Here is a 20,511-nt window from a genome sequence, read left to right on the forward strand (position 1 = left end):
ACTCCATGCAGATCTCTGTAGACCAGTAAATTCCTCCTAAATTATAGCAATAATATACACATATATAAATTAATAAATTAATAATTAATAAAAGAACTTCAGCTGAACTGACTGAAAACTGAAGTGTTCCAATGTTCCTGTTCTATATACTGTCACTTTTAGCCCTTTTTTTTACTTTTTGATGTTCAGAGTTGGAGAAGCACAGTGGCAATTCCTAGGGTGATATCTGTATGGAGTTTGTAACCTCTCCCTTTGTTTGAGTGGGTTTGTACCAATTTCCTCACACAGTCCAAGACATACTGGTAGCTAAATTGGCTTCTGTAGAAAAAAACTTGGCACTGGTGTGAGTATGTGGGTGTTTATTTCTGTTTATGTACTGTGACGGACTGGCATTCTGTCCAGGATTTATGCCACCTTGTACCCGTTGCTTGCGGGGTTAGGCTTCGACTCTCCCTGTGACCTGTTGCTGGATAAGAAAAGTTAATAGAAAAGAAATGGATGGATCTTCAGCTTGTTTAGATTCAAAACTTATACTGTAGTTAAGCAATTTCTTGCAACCAGATGAAAAATCTGTTTACTGCATATTTTCCTTTATCTACATCATCAACCTTCTTTCAGAAACCTTTGATTAATGAGCAGACAACAACTTTTATGGCTGGAGTTTTGCACGGGTTTCCTATCAGGTTTCATGTTGAAAATCCTCATGCTCACCTTTATGCCTGTACAAGGCTTAATACTTCAGTACCTATCCGACTTATCTTCCTACTCCCCACCCAGACTTCTTTTGTCTGATTCTGCTCTGTTTGTCCACCAAGCTGAAAAGAATGTTAAAATGTGGCAGTGTGGTGGCCCTGTGGCTAAGGATCTGCACCTGTGGCTGGAAGGTTACCAGTTTGTATCCCGGCAGTGGAATCTTACTCCGTTGGGCCCCTGAGCAAAACCTTTAACCCCAACTGCTCCAGGGGTGAATGTCTGACCCTGTGCTCTGACCCCAAGCTTCTGTCTGTGTGTTTCATAGAAAGCAAGTTGGGGTATGTGAAAAGACAAATTCCCAATGCAAGGAATTATGTATGGCCAATAAAGTGATCTTATATTATATATTTGTTTTAACTGTGTATTTTTTTTTACTTTTAAGTAAAGCGCTTTGAGAAAATACTTTTAAAAAGGCACTATATAAATGTGATTATTTTGATCAATTTAAATTTAGTACATAGAAACAGAGTGACTCATTTATGTTTATTTTACAAATATAAGCTTTGACCTAGGAAACAAAGAATGCCCTTTGGTTTTGAATCTAGCTAAAATGTATGACTTAAGCTGGAATAGTTATATGCTTAATTACAAATGTACATATTTCTAGGTCTCTGCGAATTCTAATTGAAAGTCGCTTATAAAGACACAATGACTTTTCATGAGAAATATTTGCATATCTACTACTGTAGATTCACTACACTGTGTACCTGGGTATTGACTGTGTGCTGCCTTATATTGTACAGTATTGTACAGCATTTGGATCCACCGGATGAAGAGTCAATACTTACAGCACTACAAGGTTGGACAGGTTACGGAAGGCTCCATCCGGAATGTGGCTAATGCGGTTCAGTGCCAGAGTCATGGCCTGCAGGGCAGGAAGGCTATTGAGGGCACCCACAGGGATCTCTGTCAGTTCATTGTCATCTAGCCATAGGTGCCGGAGTGACTGCAGCCCTGTGAATGTCTGCTCTGGTACCTCAGAAATTAGATTTGCATCCAAGCGGCTAGAAAAAATATGGAAATTCAAAAGCTTTTTACTGTTATGGAAATTCATTCTCAATTTTAATCTCACTGTCATCCTGTCATTAACTGTCACCCTAACCCTAACTCATGCACTCATATTTTAGTTTTCTAATCCAAAAACAAATCATACATGTTTTTCTTTTACAAAAATAAAGCTAATTAAAAAGTTTATTTTCTGATATTTTAATTCTTTAATTTTACAGTGTGAATTAAAATACATTTTATTAATACTCAAGTAAAGATATATTGTAAATGAATAATGATAATGTTTAATAATTATGTTAATTACAAGCTGATTTTTCTTATTATTGTATTTTGTTACTTAAAAAAAGGAAGAAATATAGTTTATGGCAATCACTGGTTCTTGTATTATTCTTTTTAAAATTTTGTTTACAGTTCACTGCTTCTGTACACCTTTTTATTTTTTTAAGGTCTCTGTCATACAAAGCCTTGTGTTGATGACTACATTAGTAGGTTTGAGACTGAATGAAGCTTTAAGTCCCCATTATAGGGACAAAATCACTCTTTTGACAAGCATGGAATGAGCATTTACTTAATAGAAAAATAATGGAAAACAGGAAAAAAGGGTAACCGGTACATAGAAAGTGTATTCTTCAGAATGTGTCTATTTTAGTTGTTTGACTGAAACGTTTGGCATTGGTTCACCAGTAATTATATCAATTTTTTTTTTCCTTCTTCATAGTATGGCTCAAAGCAGTCAGGAACTGTTACATATCTTACTGCATGATTTATACCTATAGTAATTAAACTATCTTTAGCATGGCTGGTGAAGGCCTGTCAGAGGCGGGTGGTGGCATGCAGGTTTTGTTATGCTTTAGAGCAGTCACACTTGCATATCTGCAGGTGTTCTACTCTGCATTCTACTATACAAATGCAGTGCTTGCCAATTACCTGAATTGTGGATTGATTTAATAAAGATCTTTTAAATAATATAATAAAAACTTTCAAATAAATTTCAATTATCCTCCACTATGCAATGTTTCAAAAAGCACTCAAAGCCTCTCTCTTCCAATTAGGAATCTATACAAAATGAGTCTCTGGGGATTTATTAGTGAAATTATCATTCTTATTATTATCTTCTCTTCTGTAATATCCAAAAGACATTTTAATTTAATCTTATTTAAAATTAGCCTCCTCCTCCTTATGGTAAAAGCACAAATGCAGAAATGGATCTAGTGTACTGGGGTGAGAATGGTGGTGCTGGGTAAACCCTACATGATGGAGAAGGCATCGTGATTTTTTTTTAATTGAAAAACTACAAAGTTAAAAGCAATAAAATCAGTGGTGTCCTGAAATATTTGTTAAAAAATTGAAAATAATTTCTTTCACAGGTCAGTCAGAATCTTTTTCTCTCTTCGTGGTCAAATTTAAAAGACCAGGAATTGCATTTCCACAATTAGGATGAAAAGTCCTCTTAGCCTAACAAGCAACAATTTTGATTTTACAAATGTGAGCTATGGTGTCACATCTCGTGACACCATAATTGTAGCTCCTAAAATGATCCATAACATTAGATACAGAGTTAGGGCTGTAATTCACATTTATTAGTTGGCATCCTTCTGAATTCCTGAATGATAAAGGAACCAAAAAACAAGAGAAAGGGCTAAAAAGGTCATTGACCATTTTTTTGCACAGCTGTAAACTTTTCATTCACAGTTTCAGCTTTGCTAAGAGGATGTATTTACAGTGATGGAAGCAGATCACAGTGTTGAGTATCCTAATAATGAGGGGTTAGGTGAAAGGACTCTGTCATTTCCTTTTTTCAAAGAGGTCCACATGTTTGTTAAGCTTCTGAAGAAGTAGTAGGACTCTATACCCTAATACTACATTGTTATATTGCTACTGTGAACAGCTATTGTTGAACAGTGTTCTATATGATCAAAAACTGAGACATGACTGAACCCCAATACACCTGACTCAGCCGTTCAGCATGACAGATTCTCCACCAGATATAGATCGGTCTGGATCAGCTGGTAAGAAAAAAGGTAGTGATGTATGTCTTATGATAAACAACTCCTGGCGGTAATATGTGAAAATTCTGAAGCGATTTTGCTCTCAAGACTCTCTGGAATATCTGAGTGTAAAATGTCATCCTTTCTATCTACTGAACTGAATATTTGGATATTCAATGTTATACACTCTGATCATTAACGGTAAATCTTTCTCACTCATACAAGGAAACAGGATGTACCCTTTACTGTATAGGATCAACGACCAACTATCCTTAATACTTTTGATTTCCAGGAAAGAATGTAGACACTAGTAACTCTTTGTATCTGACATTCAGGGTAAACTACTAAATCGTGCAAGTCAGTCCAATAGGAGCTTATTTAACCTTTCTCAAATTAAGAAATGGAATGTATTGTGATTCATTATATATAAACTAGAGCAACGTTCTCTCTCAATAACAGCAATAATATTGATTATTAAATTAAAGTTATATTAGTAATACTAAAAGCAAGTGTTACTGTTATTCTTACTTTAGTGGTTCAAAAATAAAGTCACATTGATATTGAGAGACAGGGCTCTTTTTGGCAGGTAACAGTGCTGACAGTTGTCAGTGTCTTCACTTCAGAACACAACAGGATGCACACTCTCTGGGATAAAGAATTTTCTATATTTCTATAATCATTATATATAAATAGCTTTTGTACACATTAAATGTCATGTCATTTCCAAAACCGCTTTATACCATACGGTGTCGCAGGCAGCTGGAGCCTACCCGGCAAGGAACGAGTGCGAGGCAGGGTACACCCTAGATGGGGCATCAGTCCAGCACAGGGTAAGTGCAAGCCAGTCATACATGGGGACAATTTGGATGCCACAGTAAAGGCCAAGGGGGAAAATTTGGCTCAGACACCAGGATAACTCCCTACTCTTATCAAGAAATGCCCAGGGATCTTTAACGACCACTGAGAGTCAGGACCTCGGTTTAACCAGGAGGTCTCTTATCCAGGTACTGACCAGGCTCAACTCTGCTTAGCTTTAGTGGGTAGCCAGTTGAGAGTTGCAGGGTGATATAGCTGCTGGCCACATTAAATGTATAGTTAAATATTATTAAAAATGTTATTAAATGAAAATCAATAAACTTTTATCACACACAGTTCTATATGTTTACTGTTAGATTTACTTTTATGTACTGTTTTAGAGCTTTCAACAAAGCATTTGTACTGACAATAATTCTCTGGCAGTTAAAGTTTGGATGACTATAATTAACTTTTGGAAGGTTTACATAAGGTCACATAGGGCAAATTTAATTTTCATTTGAAGTGTTTAATATCATAATTCCTCTGTTGAATCTGAATATCTCTCCTGTTGAGAGGTGCTGCATTTTAGTGCAAATAACAGCCAGGGCAGAGTTCTCACTGTCCCTCAGCCCTCTGAAGTTAATATCTTTTCATCCTTGAGAAAACACTAAAGAATCAAAGGCCTGGGCCTCACCACAAAAGCGCATTTATTGTATGTAATAAGAAAAATCATCATGCCTCTGAGCTAATTCAAAACCTTTCATACTCTGAGAAGGTATGTATTCCAAGGAATTCAATAAAGCTATTTCCACACTCACATCAAAGGATCTGAGTTATAAAAAGAATTTGTAACTCACTTTCTTAAATAACATTAACAAGAAAAGAGACAATAATGCTGAAAATTTTTGACGCATTTTAAAGTGTTTTATCTGTTTCTTGAAGCCTAAGTCACACTCGTAGCATCTAAAAATCTCATTCTGCAAGTACTCCTTTATTGTTTAGTTGGGCAAAAGGGTAGCAATGGAGTCTAATCCTGGAATGAAATGGCGATAATAACTCGCAAGTCCCCAAAACATTTGTATTTGCTTCTTTGTAGAAGGTTTAGGCCAGGTTTTAATTAACTGCACCTTCCGATCTTGTGGCATGATCATTCCTCTCCCAATCATATAACCAAGATAATTGGCTTCCCAGGCCCCTAGACAACATTTATTTGGATTGGGTGTTAATCCTGCTTCTTGCAAAGCTCCAGTCACTGCTTCCAGATGTTGTAGGCATTGTTCCTATGTCATACTATGAATTACGACGTCATCCAAGTAGGCAGCCGCATAATTCGGTCAGTATTCGGTCAATTTATCTTTGAAATGTAGCTGGAACCCCATGTAAACCAAATGGAAGGACCTGACACTGGTATAGCCCTTCAGTTGTGGCAAAAGCAGTCTTGGCTTTAGCTTCTTCGGCCAGCAGAACTTGCCAATATTCATTAGTAAGATCTAGGGTACTGATATATCGCTCGATTAGCTTATCTATATGGGGCATAGGGTATGCATCAAACAGAGAGATCCCATTTAACTTTTTGAAATTATTACAGAACCAAATAGTTCTGGTTTCAATACTATCGGACTAGCCCACTCGCTATGGGATTCCTCTATTATTCCCATTACTAACATTTTTTCTACCTCTTCTTTAAATCATTTCCTTTTGGCTTCAGGTATTCGGTAGGGGGGCAGTCTTACCCTTTTCCCTGGTTCTGTGATAATCCTATGTTGGATAAGATGATTTTGACCAGGTGTCTGGGAAAAAACATCTTTGCTTTGTGATAGGAATTCTTGCAATTCCTGCTTCTGAGCCTGAGCCAGCTCCCCCATAGCTACAGCACCTCTTTCTTATTCCAAAGGGTCAGGGGAGAAGTGGGTAAGCAGAACGTCTGCATCATGCCATTTATTTAATAAATTGACATGGTAGATTTGATGCTGACGTCATTTGTCATGTTGCTTGACATAATAGTTGACTGGAACCACCTTTTCCACCACCTCATAAGGCCTCTGCCAGGAAGCCAAGAATTTACATTATAGGTTTGGAACTAATACCAGTACTTTATCCCCAGGCTGAAATTCTCTTGCAATAGCTCCCCTATTATAAATTTGCTTTTGTTGGGCCTGGCCTTTCTCCGGGTTTTCCTTCACAATGGGAACAATGGCGTTTATTCTTTCTCTCATTTGTTCTACATGTTCAATGCTGTAAAGGTGAAGGTTGATGCTCCCAAGATTCTTCAACTAAATCTAATAAGCCCTGTGGTTTCTGAGAGTATAGTAACTCAAAAGGAGAAATCCCGGTCGAGGCCTGCGGTACTTCTCGAATCGCAAACATGAGATAAGGGAGCAGCTGATCCCAATTTCTTCCATCTTTTTGCATGGCCTTCCTCAGAATGCCTTTCAGGGTCTTATTAAAACGTTCCACTAGACTGTCTGTTTGAGGGTGATTTGTCTGATTTGATGAATACCCAAAAGCTTACATAAGTTCCGCATGACTTTTGACATAAAAGGAGTTCCTTGATGTCATGAACAGTTCTTTCCAGGCCCTATGCAGATGACACAATCCGGAATTGTGAGGAAACACTAGGAAAAAGTCATGCAAGAGACGGGTATGGAGACAGGGGGGCGTGTCCTAGGTGTGCAGGTGTCCAGGGGAAGTGAGTTGGGGGCGAACAATCCAAGACAAAGTCCAAACGGGAAACCAAAACAGAACCATAAGTCCATGGCCAGGCGATCAATCCAGGGGATTAAAAACCAGGAACTTGGTTGGGACCGGCGGGGGAGATCAGGAACAGAAAGTTAAAACCAAAAAGGAGCCAGATGCAGCAGGACCCGAGCTCTCACAAAACAGAATTCAATGAAGAGCCTCAAATGACGTCTGCGTCTGGCTTTTAAGGGGGAACTGAAGAGGGGCTGGTATAAGGAACAGGTGCGGGGAATGTGGCAGAACTAGGAAGGGTTGGAGCGCCCTTAAGAGGAGGAGTAGTGATCGTGACTTGATCTGTTAAGGAATCCCCACTCTAGAGAAAAGTTGTACTAGCTCCTTAGCTATGTTTTTGGCTGTGACGGCTCTCAAAGGAATGGCTTTGCGGTACCTCATGGCATAGCCCATATTAGTAGTATATACTGATGCCCCTTTGTGGTTTTGATCAGGGGTCCCTCCAAATCCAACTCAGGGTAACTCAGGGCACTATTATTATTACACAACTTTCCATCGATTTTTCTTACATGTCCCCATGCATGTCTCAATTTTCCATCTTCCAACAACTGGGCTGTCCCGAACTTACCTTGATGTTCAAGGGGCTCCCAGTTTGGTAAATTCATATTTATGAATTCATCTCCAAGTTCGGAGCCTTCTTCTTGTTGGTCCACCCCTTCAGGGGAATCTACTGTGTTGTCACCCATGTCTTCAGGACAGTGGAGTGGCCTTCGCCTAGCTGACTGGACAGTGTTCCAAATTTGGAGAAAGTGGGGACAGTCTCATCCCAACACCACAGGGTAAGGCAACTGCTCAACCACTCCTACAGTCGAACTGTATGTTCCCTTTTCTGTAGAAATGTTAGTTTATGCTGATGGATATACCTTCGTGTCCCCATGAATACATGCAATAGGGATCCCCTCCGTTTCCCTGATCTCAGTTTCTTCGGGTAGTATTATAGGGGTCACCAGGGTCACCATACTTCCAGAGTCCAACAAGGCCTTGACATGTTCTTCCCCTACTTTGATTTTAGTAATGTGAGGATCCTCACAGGTCGGGATGCTTGCCGTGAGGTAGTTACACCTTGCTTCATCTCTGGTGTCTACTTGCATGGGTTCAGACTGGCTGGGACAATGGCTGGTCAAATGCCCTCTTCATGACAATTAAAGAATCTATCAGTTTCTTTCCATGGTCGGGGCCTTTGATCCGATCTTTCCTTACGGGAGTTCTTAAATTGAGGAGCACCTCAATAATCACTTTACCGACCAATATTTCATTTCAGTTTCAAAACTCTTTTGGTTCCTCCTCTCCTCTTTTCGAAATTCCCATTTCTTCCCTAATCAAGGCTTCAGTGGCATCCTGTCTGTCCACTAAGTCAACTGCCTGGTCTAGTGTCTGGGGATCCCTATCACTTTCCTTTTCAAGTAAAGAGGCAGACTTCTCACAAAGTGATCCAACACCACTCTTTCTAGGACTTGTCCTGAGTTTAGTTCTTCTGGCTGGAGCCATTTGTACCAGGTTAAACATTTGAGACCTCATGAGCTTGTCCATTTGATATCTCCAGTTCTGAAACCAGACCGTGCGTATTCCCGTTGTAACCCCTAATCTCGCCAAGATCTCCTTTTTTAGAGTCTCGTAATTCTCTGCATCCTTTTCTTTTATATCATAATACACTTTTTGGGCTTCTCCAATTAAATAAGGCGCTACTCTCTCTGCCCATTGCTCTCTGGGCCATACATTCCTAGTGGCTGTTCTTTCAGAAGTTGTTAAATAAGCTTCCACATCATCTTTTGAAACCCAATTTGTTCAAGATTACAAGTGTCTCTCCCTGTTACTGGGGTTTGTCTAATTTCCTCCCCTAATCTTCGTAATTCCCCCTCACCAATTTCTGTTCCTCTATAATTCATTGATTAGTTTCTGTTTGAATTTTATTAGGTTCTTGTTGTGCTTGTATAGCTACATGCTGTAGCGGTGAGGCTTATTAATAAGGCAGAATTAAGTGTTTCTGAGCTTTCCCAAATTAGGCCTAATTTCTCTGTTCATCTCTGTGGTGCAGCCACAGAGAAAGAATTCATGCAAGCTGATTTAAGATGTTTTCTTGTGATAAGAAACCAGCTCCCAAAGGGGGATGCACTTAGCTAAGCCTGGCTATCATGATCAATGGTCATCCATTGGCGCCTATCTGTCTAGGGAGTGCGAGTTGGACATCTGGATTGCATTCCTAAGTGTCAGGAGTAAGTGACTCATATCTCACCTTGATCAACCAATCAGGGACTGGTAGGGCCGAGTAACCCACGTGGGACTCTGATGCCCATGGAACTTTCAGCCAATCAATGAGCTGAAGTTCCTCCAGGTAAAAACAGGCAACACAGAGATTCAACAAGATTCAGAAGGGATTCTGGAGAGGATTCTGTGGACTGTTCTAAAGGGAATTCAAAGGAGAATTCCAGGGCAGGACGGCCCAGGAGCAGAAGGCTCCCAAGGGCAGGACATTCTCGCAGCGCGCCTCCTGACCATCCTGAGACTCAGCCCGGACAACCATGGAACGGCCAGTGTGTCCGAGTGCCAGAACTTTCCTTTGTTCTAAGAGTCTAGAGTGGAGGTTGCCAGAGAGTAACCAGCAGCAGGCCTCGTGAACAGGTCGGAATTGTGGACAGCTGAATCACTATTCAGAACTAGCTCTTCATTAGGAACGAACCGGTCCTCTTCCTGACTTGCTGGGACCCACAGTCATCTTTTCTCCTGTGCACAAACTTTGCTAGTTAAAGCCAACACTAACTAGCCGGTCAGTGAGCATCAGCAGCGCACCGTCGCAAGCCGCACAGCACAGCCTGGCACCGACCCAGAGAGCGCGGATTGGACAGCAACAGCCTGCAACTGTTTCTTTGTGCCCGCAGGAGATCTGAATCCCCAAAGATTGGATGAGTATTCAACTTCAATGCATTACAGCTCAAGAATTCAATTGTTATCCCAACCAGTTGATATCAATTTAATTCCTAAGAGTTATGTACTTGTTTCGAGTATCTAATGTAGAAGTTATAACCAAGTTCATTTATGAAACGGTCTTAATGAATGATATACTGAACGTATGTCCTCTTGATATATGTAACACTTCGTAACTGATTGAATATATATCTTTTGTATTCTGATAACCCTCTCGATAAGATCTGTTAGTTTATATTCTATGTATTAATAAATGTATCCTCGTGTATTAGTACCTGTGTGTGTGCGTTGTTTGAGTTATGTCGCATGGTTGGACTCTAAAGCCATCAAAAGAATCAACTTTGTGATTTACTGCTACAGTTAATAATTGTTTCAGTAAATGCCCAAACCCTACAGAACTGGTGCCTTCAGAGAGCCACTACATTACATTTTGGCTATGGCAACGTTACATATTTGGCGTCCCTGAACGGCTATGAATCACTACAATGCTATCCTTTTAAAGCCTGAAACTGGGTAAGGGTGACTTGGGACAATTGTTGTATTAAATGCTCCATTTTCCTTAGAGAGAAATGAAACAAACAAAAAAAGTTTTATTTCCGCAATTCACAGTCCAGAGCAGCAGTTGCCTGCATCCTCCACCAATTATGGTGTAGCTGGGGGAAAAGTTGATGTAAATGAGATATGTTACTCACACCACACTGTTCTTCTCCATTTCTTCTGTTTATCTTCCAAATCCAGTCCATAATCCATTCTCCCCATCCTTAAACTATTCAAATTCCAAAGTCCGTGAATCAACACAAATCCACGCCATAACCTAGCCACAATCCGTAAAACGTAGTCCTTTTTCCTTTTGTTACTTAGTTATTCTTTAATCCTTTCATAAACACACCCCTAGTTCTTCTTTCTCCTCCAAACTGCATTCACCTTATTGGCTTCCACACCCACTCACCATTTCCATTTTCCGTTTTCCATAAAATATTATGTTTCCTGATACGGTTCACCTGTGTCTCGTTGTTTCGTTGAATAGGCCCTTTCCAAAAGTGGGTCAACTGGTTCTTCTTGGTGCCCATTTTGCTCAGGTTTATATAGAGTATATTAACCATATCGTTCCGGAAATACCTGTCATGAATGACCATACCCCTGGTCATCTTACATCACCTACTTCCAATTACAGCTGCTTTCATTGAAAATTAAAAATTATGCATTAGCACATTTTTAAAAGTTAATATTTTAGACAAAAGTTCAAAACATATTTATGTGTAGAAGAAGTAAAATACCTGTAAGGACTGCAAAGAAAAATCAACAGCTAAAATATGTTAATCATATTCACCACCTTTGCTATGGCAAATCTAAATTATTCCACGGAAACAAATCATAAATATTTGAATGGCCTCTGCGTGCAATATCAGAAGTGCACATGGATTCAGAATTAAAATGTTAGAAAGGTATTAAAAAAATCAAATAAATTAATAATTATACTTTTATTGACAACATTAATGAGTGACGACATAAAGATCTTTATAAAATATTATGATTCTGATATTTAAATATAATAATTACTAAGTAATGTTTCATAAAAAAGTAAAGCAAAAAGGCAATTTTTAAAATCAAAATTAACATTTTTTAAATTACAATTTTTTAAATTAAAATTATTGTCAAAATTGATAAAAGTCATGTTATGTTACACATAGCAAAAAAGTGTGAAATAAAATAAAAAATAAAATAGAGACATTTTTTAGTGTGGAAACCAATGAAAATGTTGATCATGAATGAATGAATCCAAAGAATGAGGCTGGTGCGGAACAATTAACTCTGTATTGAAGTAATGCCAGTTGCCACAGCGCCAAAACAATATAACATCCAGGTAACCCCTGCAGCCTAGAAAAATAAGTACAGCCACCTGGCAGACTTTTAAATGTATTTTGCAATATTTAATATATATACATGTATCATGTATCATGAAATCAATTAACTACAATGAAGAACATGTTAACTGTGGCTCACCACTTGCTAGCAACACACCATGCAGAGCTCTTGTGAGAAGTGAGGAGAAAATGGTTTAACAAAGGGTGATGAGGGAACTCTATTGGTAACTCTATTGTAACTCTATTGGAAGTGAACTGTAGTCAGGTGAAGTTTATCCGTCCAACAGATATTTGATATTTGCAGGCCAGATATAAGATATTTTCATGAAAATAAATGGTAAAGTGGTATATTGTATAAGAAGTCTCAATGGAAGGATTATAGATAACTTTGTAGAGTATAAGGCTCAGAGAACAGATTTAAAATCAGTGACTTTGTTTAATTACTATGCTGCTAGTGTGTTATGTCAGAGGAGTAGGGGAGGCATTATATTATTTAAACCTGGGCCCACAATCATCAGGTTCTGTCCCTGGTCCAGATATTGCCTAGATCAGGTTACCCATCTATACTTAGCAGCCAAACAATGAGGATGCTGGGATTGATACTCTGGTATCAACAGTGACCTTGAAAGATCTGCAGAGCTCATTGCTGAGATGGGATAAAATTGTCATTAGTCAATAATTTCCCTAGAATCTTGCCTGAATGTGAAAATGACATTAAGGAAACAATTATAGAAAATGCAACAAAGCAATTAAGTGATGCCTCAAGCATATGACAAAGTTTTGTGGTCAGATGAGACAAAATCTGACTTTTTGGTCTAATTGCAAAATGTTAAGTCTTATGCATCACTCAGTGATTATCATAGGTATGGTCAGCATCACAGCATTATGTTATGGGGCTTTGCATCAGTAGGGACTGGTATGCTTATGAAAGCTGATGAAAATAGAATGGTTAGAGCAAACCTGGCAAACCTGCTTCAATCCTCTAAAGGACAGAAATTCACAGTTCATCAGTCCAAAGACCTAAAACCTAAAACACATTGTAAAGCTACACTGGGTGTCTGAATTGAATCTGTGGCAAGACTTGAAAATTGCTGTACATCAATTATCTTCAACCAACATAAAATAGTTTTAGCACGTTTGCAGAGAAAATGGTTGGAAATTTACCCAGTATGCAAAAGTAGTGGACTAGAAAAGATGTCATTTGTGCCAAAGGTGCTTCAATCAAGTATTGGCTCAGGAGGGGTGAATACTTATGCAATTATATTTTATGTTTGAAACTAAAGCTTTTCAATTTTTTTTTTTGTTTGGAAAATTTTTGCACCACTTAAAGCTGTAGGAACAAGGCCTATTGTTTCACTTAGAATTAAGAAAGTGGCTAAATAGGCCCTTCTGATAAGAGACATCGTAAAGCTGTATCAAGCTGTATCAATGTAATGATATAAAGTGCAAATGGGCTCCAGCTAGTCTGGTCCCCAAGCTGGTTTATTTCCAGAAACTACAGGTCAAATGTCACTATCCATCACACAAAGGAAGATCCATCAATTGGGGATCTGGAGATTGGATACCAGAACCAAACTGGTATATCAGCCATCTCAACAACTCATGGTAAATCATCACAGCCAATCACCAACTTTAAATGTTTCCCCATATAAACTGGAGCCCAGTTCATTTTTACCAGTTACCCACTGACATCTAATCTCTCTCAATCTAAACTGGCACACTGACTTTTACAAGGACGTGACTGCAAACAGTCCAAGTCAGGTCTTACATTTTTCTCCAAGAAGCCAGGCCAACAGTGTGAGTCAGTAAAGTACAAAAGTAGTGAAGCTCAGTTTATTAAGGTTTTTGGATGTCTCCATTTGGTTTAGAATTGGTACTTTTAATTTAAACATATGTAGAATATATCAGACACTTTGACTTTCATATTTAAATGTCTATAATTTACCATTCGCAAGTATTGTACACAGTTGAAATGTACAATGTGTCCCACACAGACATAAGCAAAAACGTTTTAAACAAGAAGTGAATCACACATTCAAGTATATTTCAACAATTTATTTTATTTATAGGTGGTGTCTGTGTATACTCCTGTTTGGGACTAAAACTTTAATTCAAATCAGAAAAGAATTCTGTTGCTACAAGGACTGTTTAGCAGGACCATAGAAAATTACTGGCTGCAATCAGAAAGTCAAAAAGTCTTTATTCGATCTTTTCTTAGGGAGGTGGAATTTTTTGTGGATTACTGTCAAGTTTCTTATGAAGCATTTTTGGAAGATTCTGTTATGCAATTCAGGCACACGGACAAAACACAAGATACACTGTGGATAGGATGCCAGCTCGTCACAGGGCACACACAAACACAAACATGCACACACTCAGACTAGGGACAATTTTCCCAGAAGCCAATTAACCTACCAGTATGTCTTTGGACTGTGAGGAAATCCACACAAACAGTGGGGACAACATACAAACTACATGCAGATAGCACTCCAGGAACTGAACTCAGGGCCCCAGCGCTGCGAGCCAGGAAAGCTAACCTTAAGTGTAGGTTTGAGGTTTATCATTCCATTTTCATAATCTGGTTTGGTTGTTTCTTTGGCACTTCAGTATTTATGTAAAAGGTGAAAGATAATTATATGACTTCTGGTAAGAGCTGAACATGTGTCTGTCTTCCCAAATGCTGCTTTATTGTTTGTCTACATATTACGTTTTGGTTGATTGGACACTGTTTATTATTATTTTTCTTTGATCTGAAAAATAATAAGAAGGTTTATTCTCTCAACTGTTTTCCAAGAATGAACGTGTTCTTCATTTATGTCTTTATCATTCCATAGGCCTGCACTACCATTGTCTTCCTCCTTGCCATTTTCTTCTTTCAGGTTAGGCTAAGCAGGAACATGACAATGTGAAATAGGAGATGAAGGCATAGTAAGTCTGGGTTTGTGTGCTTGGTTTAAACTTATTTCTTGCCACCATACTGTATGCATACTGCCTAAAGCACTACCAGTTGACACCACATACAGTACATGAACTCTATGTGATTTTGCCTTTGTGATCTGTGCTAGCATCTGTTCTGCTGTTCCTATGCACCTCTCTGTCTCTGTTACCCCATGTACAGTCCATGCCTCTGTTGTCCTTTGCCTTCATGAATGTTTTACCTCCTTGAATGCTCTGTGCACCTGCACATGTAACTGTGCCTCAATGTAAGCTTCCTTGGTGCCTCTGTTCCAGTACTTCAATACATGGACCTTTTACATTATGTCCATCTGTGCAGGTCAGTTATTCCATGCACCTACCTGGTGTTTTGTGCTATATGAATAGTTCTTATTTCATTACCTCTCTAAACTGAAATAAAGTAAAGATGTCTTCTGCACTTCAGTGTCAATGGTCACCCACTACTCTGTGCACTGCATACTTGATAGCCCACTGACTGCTGTCTAGATATTTATTACCTTTCACTATCGATAAAAAAAAACAGAAAGAAGGATGACGTAAGTAAGGAGAAGTACAGTGTTAGGGCACAGTAGCAATTGCTGCTGGTTTTACTGGAGATTGCATTGTGAACAGAAGCTTCACCCAGATAATGGCTATAACCTGTGTGCCACATTCCTGGGCTATGAATACATAAGCTATGCATTAAAAGATGAAACGTTTTGTATCCTCTAACTACCTTTCAGCACCAAAGCCAAGTATGACAAATCCATCACGTGGTGGATCAGATGTTGCTGGTACAATTAAGGTATTTTTGGCTGCCACGTATCCAAACCCTGGTCTCTCTATTTTGTTGCCTCAATAACCCAGAATCTCTTATTTCTCCATTGTGGAGATGCTGAGAGTTGTGTTCCCAGTTCTTTTCTCTGTCTGGACACGAGAAGTGCTATAGAGGATGCTTGTCTGATGCCACACTTGCCATGGCTCTAATATTCCTCCATACTGAGGGTTGACAGTAAGTTCTGCTTTTACAGCACCAGACACAGAAGAAGACACAAATCTTCCTTTCTGTCCCACCAAGCATCAGAGGCTTCTCTTCACCCTCCATTGAGGAGGGAGTTTTACTATAATGATATGCTCTCCCTAAAGACATCCTTCTGAGAAGGTGTTTGATTCCCTTGGGTACTGGTGACTAACTGTGCTATGAGGGACCCTGCATTGTGCTAAGGTTTATACCTCATAAGTGGCATCCTAGGAGATCCTCGAGCTTCCTGTCCCAGAGTGTTGCACTGCTGACCCTGTTACGGTTCCAACATCTTTCCGCCAAAGGACTCCCCAAGTTCTTGTTGCCGCTCCAGCTGCGCAGGAGAGTCGCAGACCAAGTAGATGTCTGTAGCAAATCTCTGATTGTCTAGTGTAACTAGAATTACAAGACTTCCCTCTTCAAGCCTATGTATACTTTCCTTGCAGTGCTCAGTTTTGTTTACCTCTGTGTTGAGCTTCAGATCCTGACTTCTTGAGGTTTTTTCCTCACGTTTTTTCTGGTATTTTCTTCCTCATTCATTGTTTTTCTTCTTTTTTATTGTAACCTTATAATTTCTTGCATTTTCCTTGTTTTTTGTTCCCTGCTCCATGTGTTTTGTTTTTTCTTCCTTGGATTGTTTACCTGGTTTTGGACTTCTTTGTCGGTTGGAATCTGCACAGTGTCTTATCATTGTTTTTCTGAGCTGTCTACATATTTATATTCCCTATCTTTTCAAACTGTGATTCTCTTGGGCATACTTTTAATTGGAGCATTTAAGAGTGTGATGGAGCAAGCTAAGGCTTAGTCAAAACCCTTCCTTTACTGAAATAAATTGGACACCCATAACTTTATTGAATGGTTGGACTTCCGTAGAATGTAATTCCAGAGACAGAAAAGGGATCAAATGATTGGCCATGTGCATAATTGGACATTCATCAGGAGTCACAGCAGTTAGGTGGAGAGGTTGGGGAGCTGTGTCTAAGCTCCTACAGTTCAGGAAGGGAGAGTGGTAAAGGATTCTGGAATTGCAGAGAGTTTAAGTAGTAGAGGAGTGTGTATTCAACTCCTGTGATTAAATATTAGCAGCCAGCTGGTGGTCCTAACCAGTTTAGGCTTGAAAAGTTAGAAAGCAATGCTAAAGGCTTACAATGATTTTGTTGTGGAATAATGTAGTAAAGAAAGATGGATCCACAGAGAGTTTAGCTTTATTTTTAGTGTGTACTGTATTCCTAGATTAATCAGATTTCTCCAGAGTCTCTACAGAGTAGTAGACTAGTGTTTATAGTAAGAAACTGGGCACCAGTGGGTGAGACGCACCAGTATATCTCGGAGGAGACTAAGAACATGAATAGGAACAATCTTCCAGTGAAAGGAAGGCTGTGGAAAGGTGAACCCGGTTGAGTGTGCCAGGGGTCCCAGAGTAGGAATGGGACAGGTTTCTTCCTGGGAAAGGGAAGACAGGCCAAGGATGTGAGAGCCTGTTTGAGTGTGCCAGAGGTTCCAGGGGATTTGGGTGTGTTTGTTCCAGCTCTTTTAGTGGAATAGAAGACTGAAGAGTTCTTTCATTTGAGAAGAGGAGCTGAAGACATTTTGGGGAGTAATACCTCTGTGAAGGACTGTTTTTTGGGACTGAGAAGGCTTCTCAGAAAAGGGACCACTTGCACATCTTAAGAGTCTAGATGGCTTCCACAAGCCAACAGTGGCAGATCACCAAAACACACACTCCTAATTTGGTCAAGTGCTGACACTGGGGTTACGTGTTATGGCTCAGGGTTGGCATTCTTCACAAAGAGGTTTATGGCATTGTCTTGGCCATTTCCATGGTACTGTGATTCTCTGACTTAAACACGTCTCTGACTTTACTCTCTTCTGTCCCAGTCTACTTTGTACAAGCTTCAGGCCTGTGACACAGCACTCATTGTGACACATTCACCTGGGTCTCAATACAATTCAGTCAGGATGCAATACATTTATATTTGAATACACTACCCATCACAGGGGATGATGTTTAGTAAAACAATTACTGCACAACTCTCCTTAAAGATAGAAACTTTTTTATCAAGTATTCTATCCAAAAGGTTCTGCTCTCTGAACCTTGGGAGTGTTTATTATTAAACTGTTTCCTGTTACTGAAAAGGATAGCTTACTCCACCTAATCAGAGACCTAAGGGCATCTAAATAAATCTCACTATGTCATGATCCCTACATAACTAGCAGTGGAACTGGTATAAATACAAAATCCTTCCCTGCCTTATGGCAGTAATACCTCATGCTCTCTCTCTAGTCTTTCCATAGTTTGTTTCTGTTAAGCATTATTTTTGTTCATAATATTAACAATTAAAAAGAGACTTTCAGCTCTCCAGACCTGTTCAATCACTGACATATCAGAATCTGCTGTATTTGCCCAGTTAACACCCAAACTCATGAATGAAAACACTGTGGCATGAATGTCATTAACAATAAAGGTCAAGCATTTCCCCCAGGTTTAAATTCATACATCATTAAAACCTGAAAATAAAAAATAGAGACTCAGCTCAAAAAGTTTGTTGGGAGATAATTCTACATAATGTACATTGTTATGATGTTATAGGAAAGGAATTTTGGTGGTTTTGAGTATCTCATGTATAGTTCTATGGTTCTAGAACTATGGTTCGCATACCACTGCTGGTACGCGGAGTGCCCCCAAGTGGTACGCCAGATGACCCTGGAAATTTGTTGTGTACGCTTAAAAATTGTGACGGGTTTTCATATTTTCTATTTTATGTGTCAAATACGCAGCCTACATACTACAATACAGTGTGCACTAATACTTGAGTGGACACAAGCTACTGTACTATGTAATTCTATACCATTGTATAGTAATGTGTGCTATGAACGGAAGTGACCAATTGTATTTAAAAAAAGTTACCTTCAGCAAATAGGGAGGCATGAGAATGTGCGTGATTTTGGAAAAATGCCAATCTTGTGAGCACAGGAAAGCATGATAGATAACAGAAAAATATTTGAGGACTGTTCTAGGTTAATTTGAGAAAAATACACCGAGCGTCTCTGTGTTTTGCTCCCATGCACATGAAATAAAAATTTATTTTATCTTCTGAGACGAACTCGTGAAACGGAAACGGGGGAAAATGCAAGATTGTGGATTGCTAAAGTAGGAAAACCCCACACTATTTTTGAAGAACTTTGTTTACTGTTGGCAACAGCTGACACGTATTATGTGTGGAGAAAAAGCTACTAAACAGCTCAACCTGCTGCCCCTTTTGAATGACACAGTCACTCTGAGAATTATTGATATCACAGAATATCAAAAGTACGCTGATAGAGCACGTTAAGTTGAGCAGATGCTTTTCACTGCAATTAGATGAGTCTATAGATGCCGTTGATTTGGCCAATTTGCTAGTTTACGTTAGATATAAGTTTGAGGGCATGTCCCATGATGACGTTCTGTTCTGTAAGCCACTACCAACAAAAACTACAGGAGAGCACATATTTTAGCTTCCAAATGAACTTATGGAAGAGAATAGTATCGACTGGAAAAAGTGCTTTGCAGTTTGTACAGACAGTGCTAGAGCGATTACAGGCAGACACAGCGGTGTAGTTGTGTAGGTTGTTCCAGATATGAAGTGGACACACTGGAGCATCCACCGTGATGGCAGTCAAGAAAACTCCGGAGGATTTAAAGTCTGTTACACTCTGCTGTCAAAGTTGTGAATTGTATCAAGGCTCAACCAATGAATTCACATCTGCTTTGCTCGACTAAAAAGGCTCACCCCTCTCACTGAAATAAATGGTAAGTGCTCAGTGCTGTGTATGTGAGTGTGTGCGGGCGCTCATGTTGATCATTGAGATTTTCTGGGGTTCCTATGAGAAGATGACTTGTAGGTGGTACTTGAATGCTTTGGTTTGATCAGGGGTGGTTGGTCCAAAACGTTTGACAACCAATGAGAGGAATGGTGAAGCTAATGTCTCCCAAAGAGAAAAAGCTGATCAGAGTTCCATGCTTGATCATTGTTTTACCATGTAACACCTGTTTTATCACCCTGCATGTCATTAATTTTAAACCCAATCCTCCCAAGTGGAAGAAATGTAATAAAAGTCTTAAAGGCCCTAAAAGGCAGATAAATTACCCAGCTTTCTTGTCTCGACTTTGTTAAAGAAGCCGAACAAGAATTACCTCACTTGTGGATTTAACTAATAGGCAATCTTATCCTTCTCTTATATTATTAAATTTGATATTAGGGTGCACAATGTGTTATTGTGTTACTTTGTGATTCATGGTTTTCTTTCACGATAGGAAAGGAATTTTTGTATTATGGTTTGTCCTTATGTGCTCTCATTTTAAATATTGTATTTATATTGTATTTGACTGTAATTATTTATACTAAACAAATGGCCTCTTTCAATTTTTGGCTCTTCAAACTTTTTGTTTACGACAATCAATAAAGATAATGTCAAAAGGCTCTCCAATACATAA

At 39.1% G+C, this 20,511-nt stretch overlaps 1 protein-coding gene across 3 annotated transcripts in view; it reads right to left on the reverse strand.

Annotated features, from left to right (window-relative positions):
- Positions 1-20,511, reverse strand: part of lgr6 (leucine-rich repeat containing G protein-coupled receptor 6) — a 254,807-nt gene that overhangs the window by 91,559 nt on the left and 142,737 nt on the right. For all 3 annotated transcript variants that reach the window (XM_088639760.1, XM_088639761.1, XM_088639759.1), the window contains exon 5: positions 1,542-1,757. In XM_088639760.1, the coding sequence (XP_088495886.1) occupies positions 1,542-1,757 (216 nt within the window). The remainder of the gene's footprint in view (positions 1-1,541; positions 1,758-20,511) is intronic.

The sequence above is a fragment of the Lepisosteus platostomus genome, chromosome 7 (assembly GCF_059453375.1).
Source record: "Lepisosteus platostomus isolate fLepPlt1 chromosome 7, fLepPlt1.hap1, whole genome shotgun sequence".
NCBI lineage: Eukaryota > Metazoa > Chordata > Actinopteri > Semionotiformes > Lepisosteidae > Lepisosteus > Lepisosteus platostomus.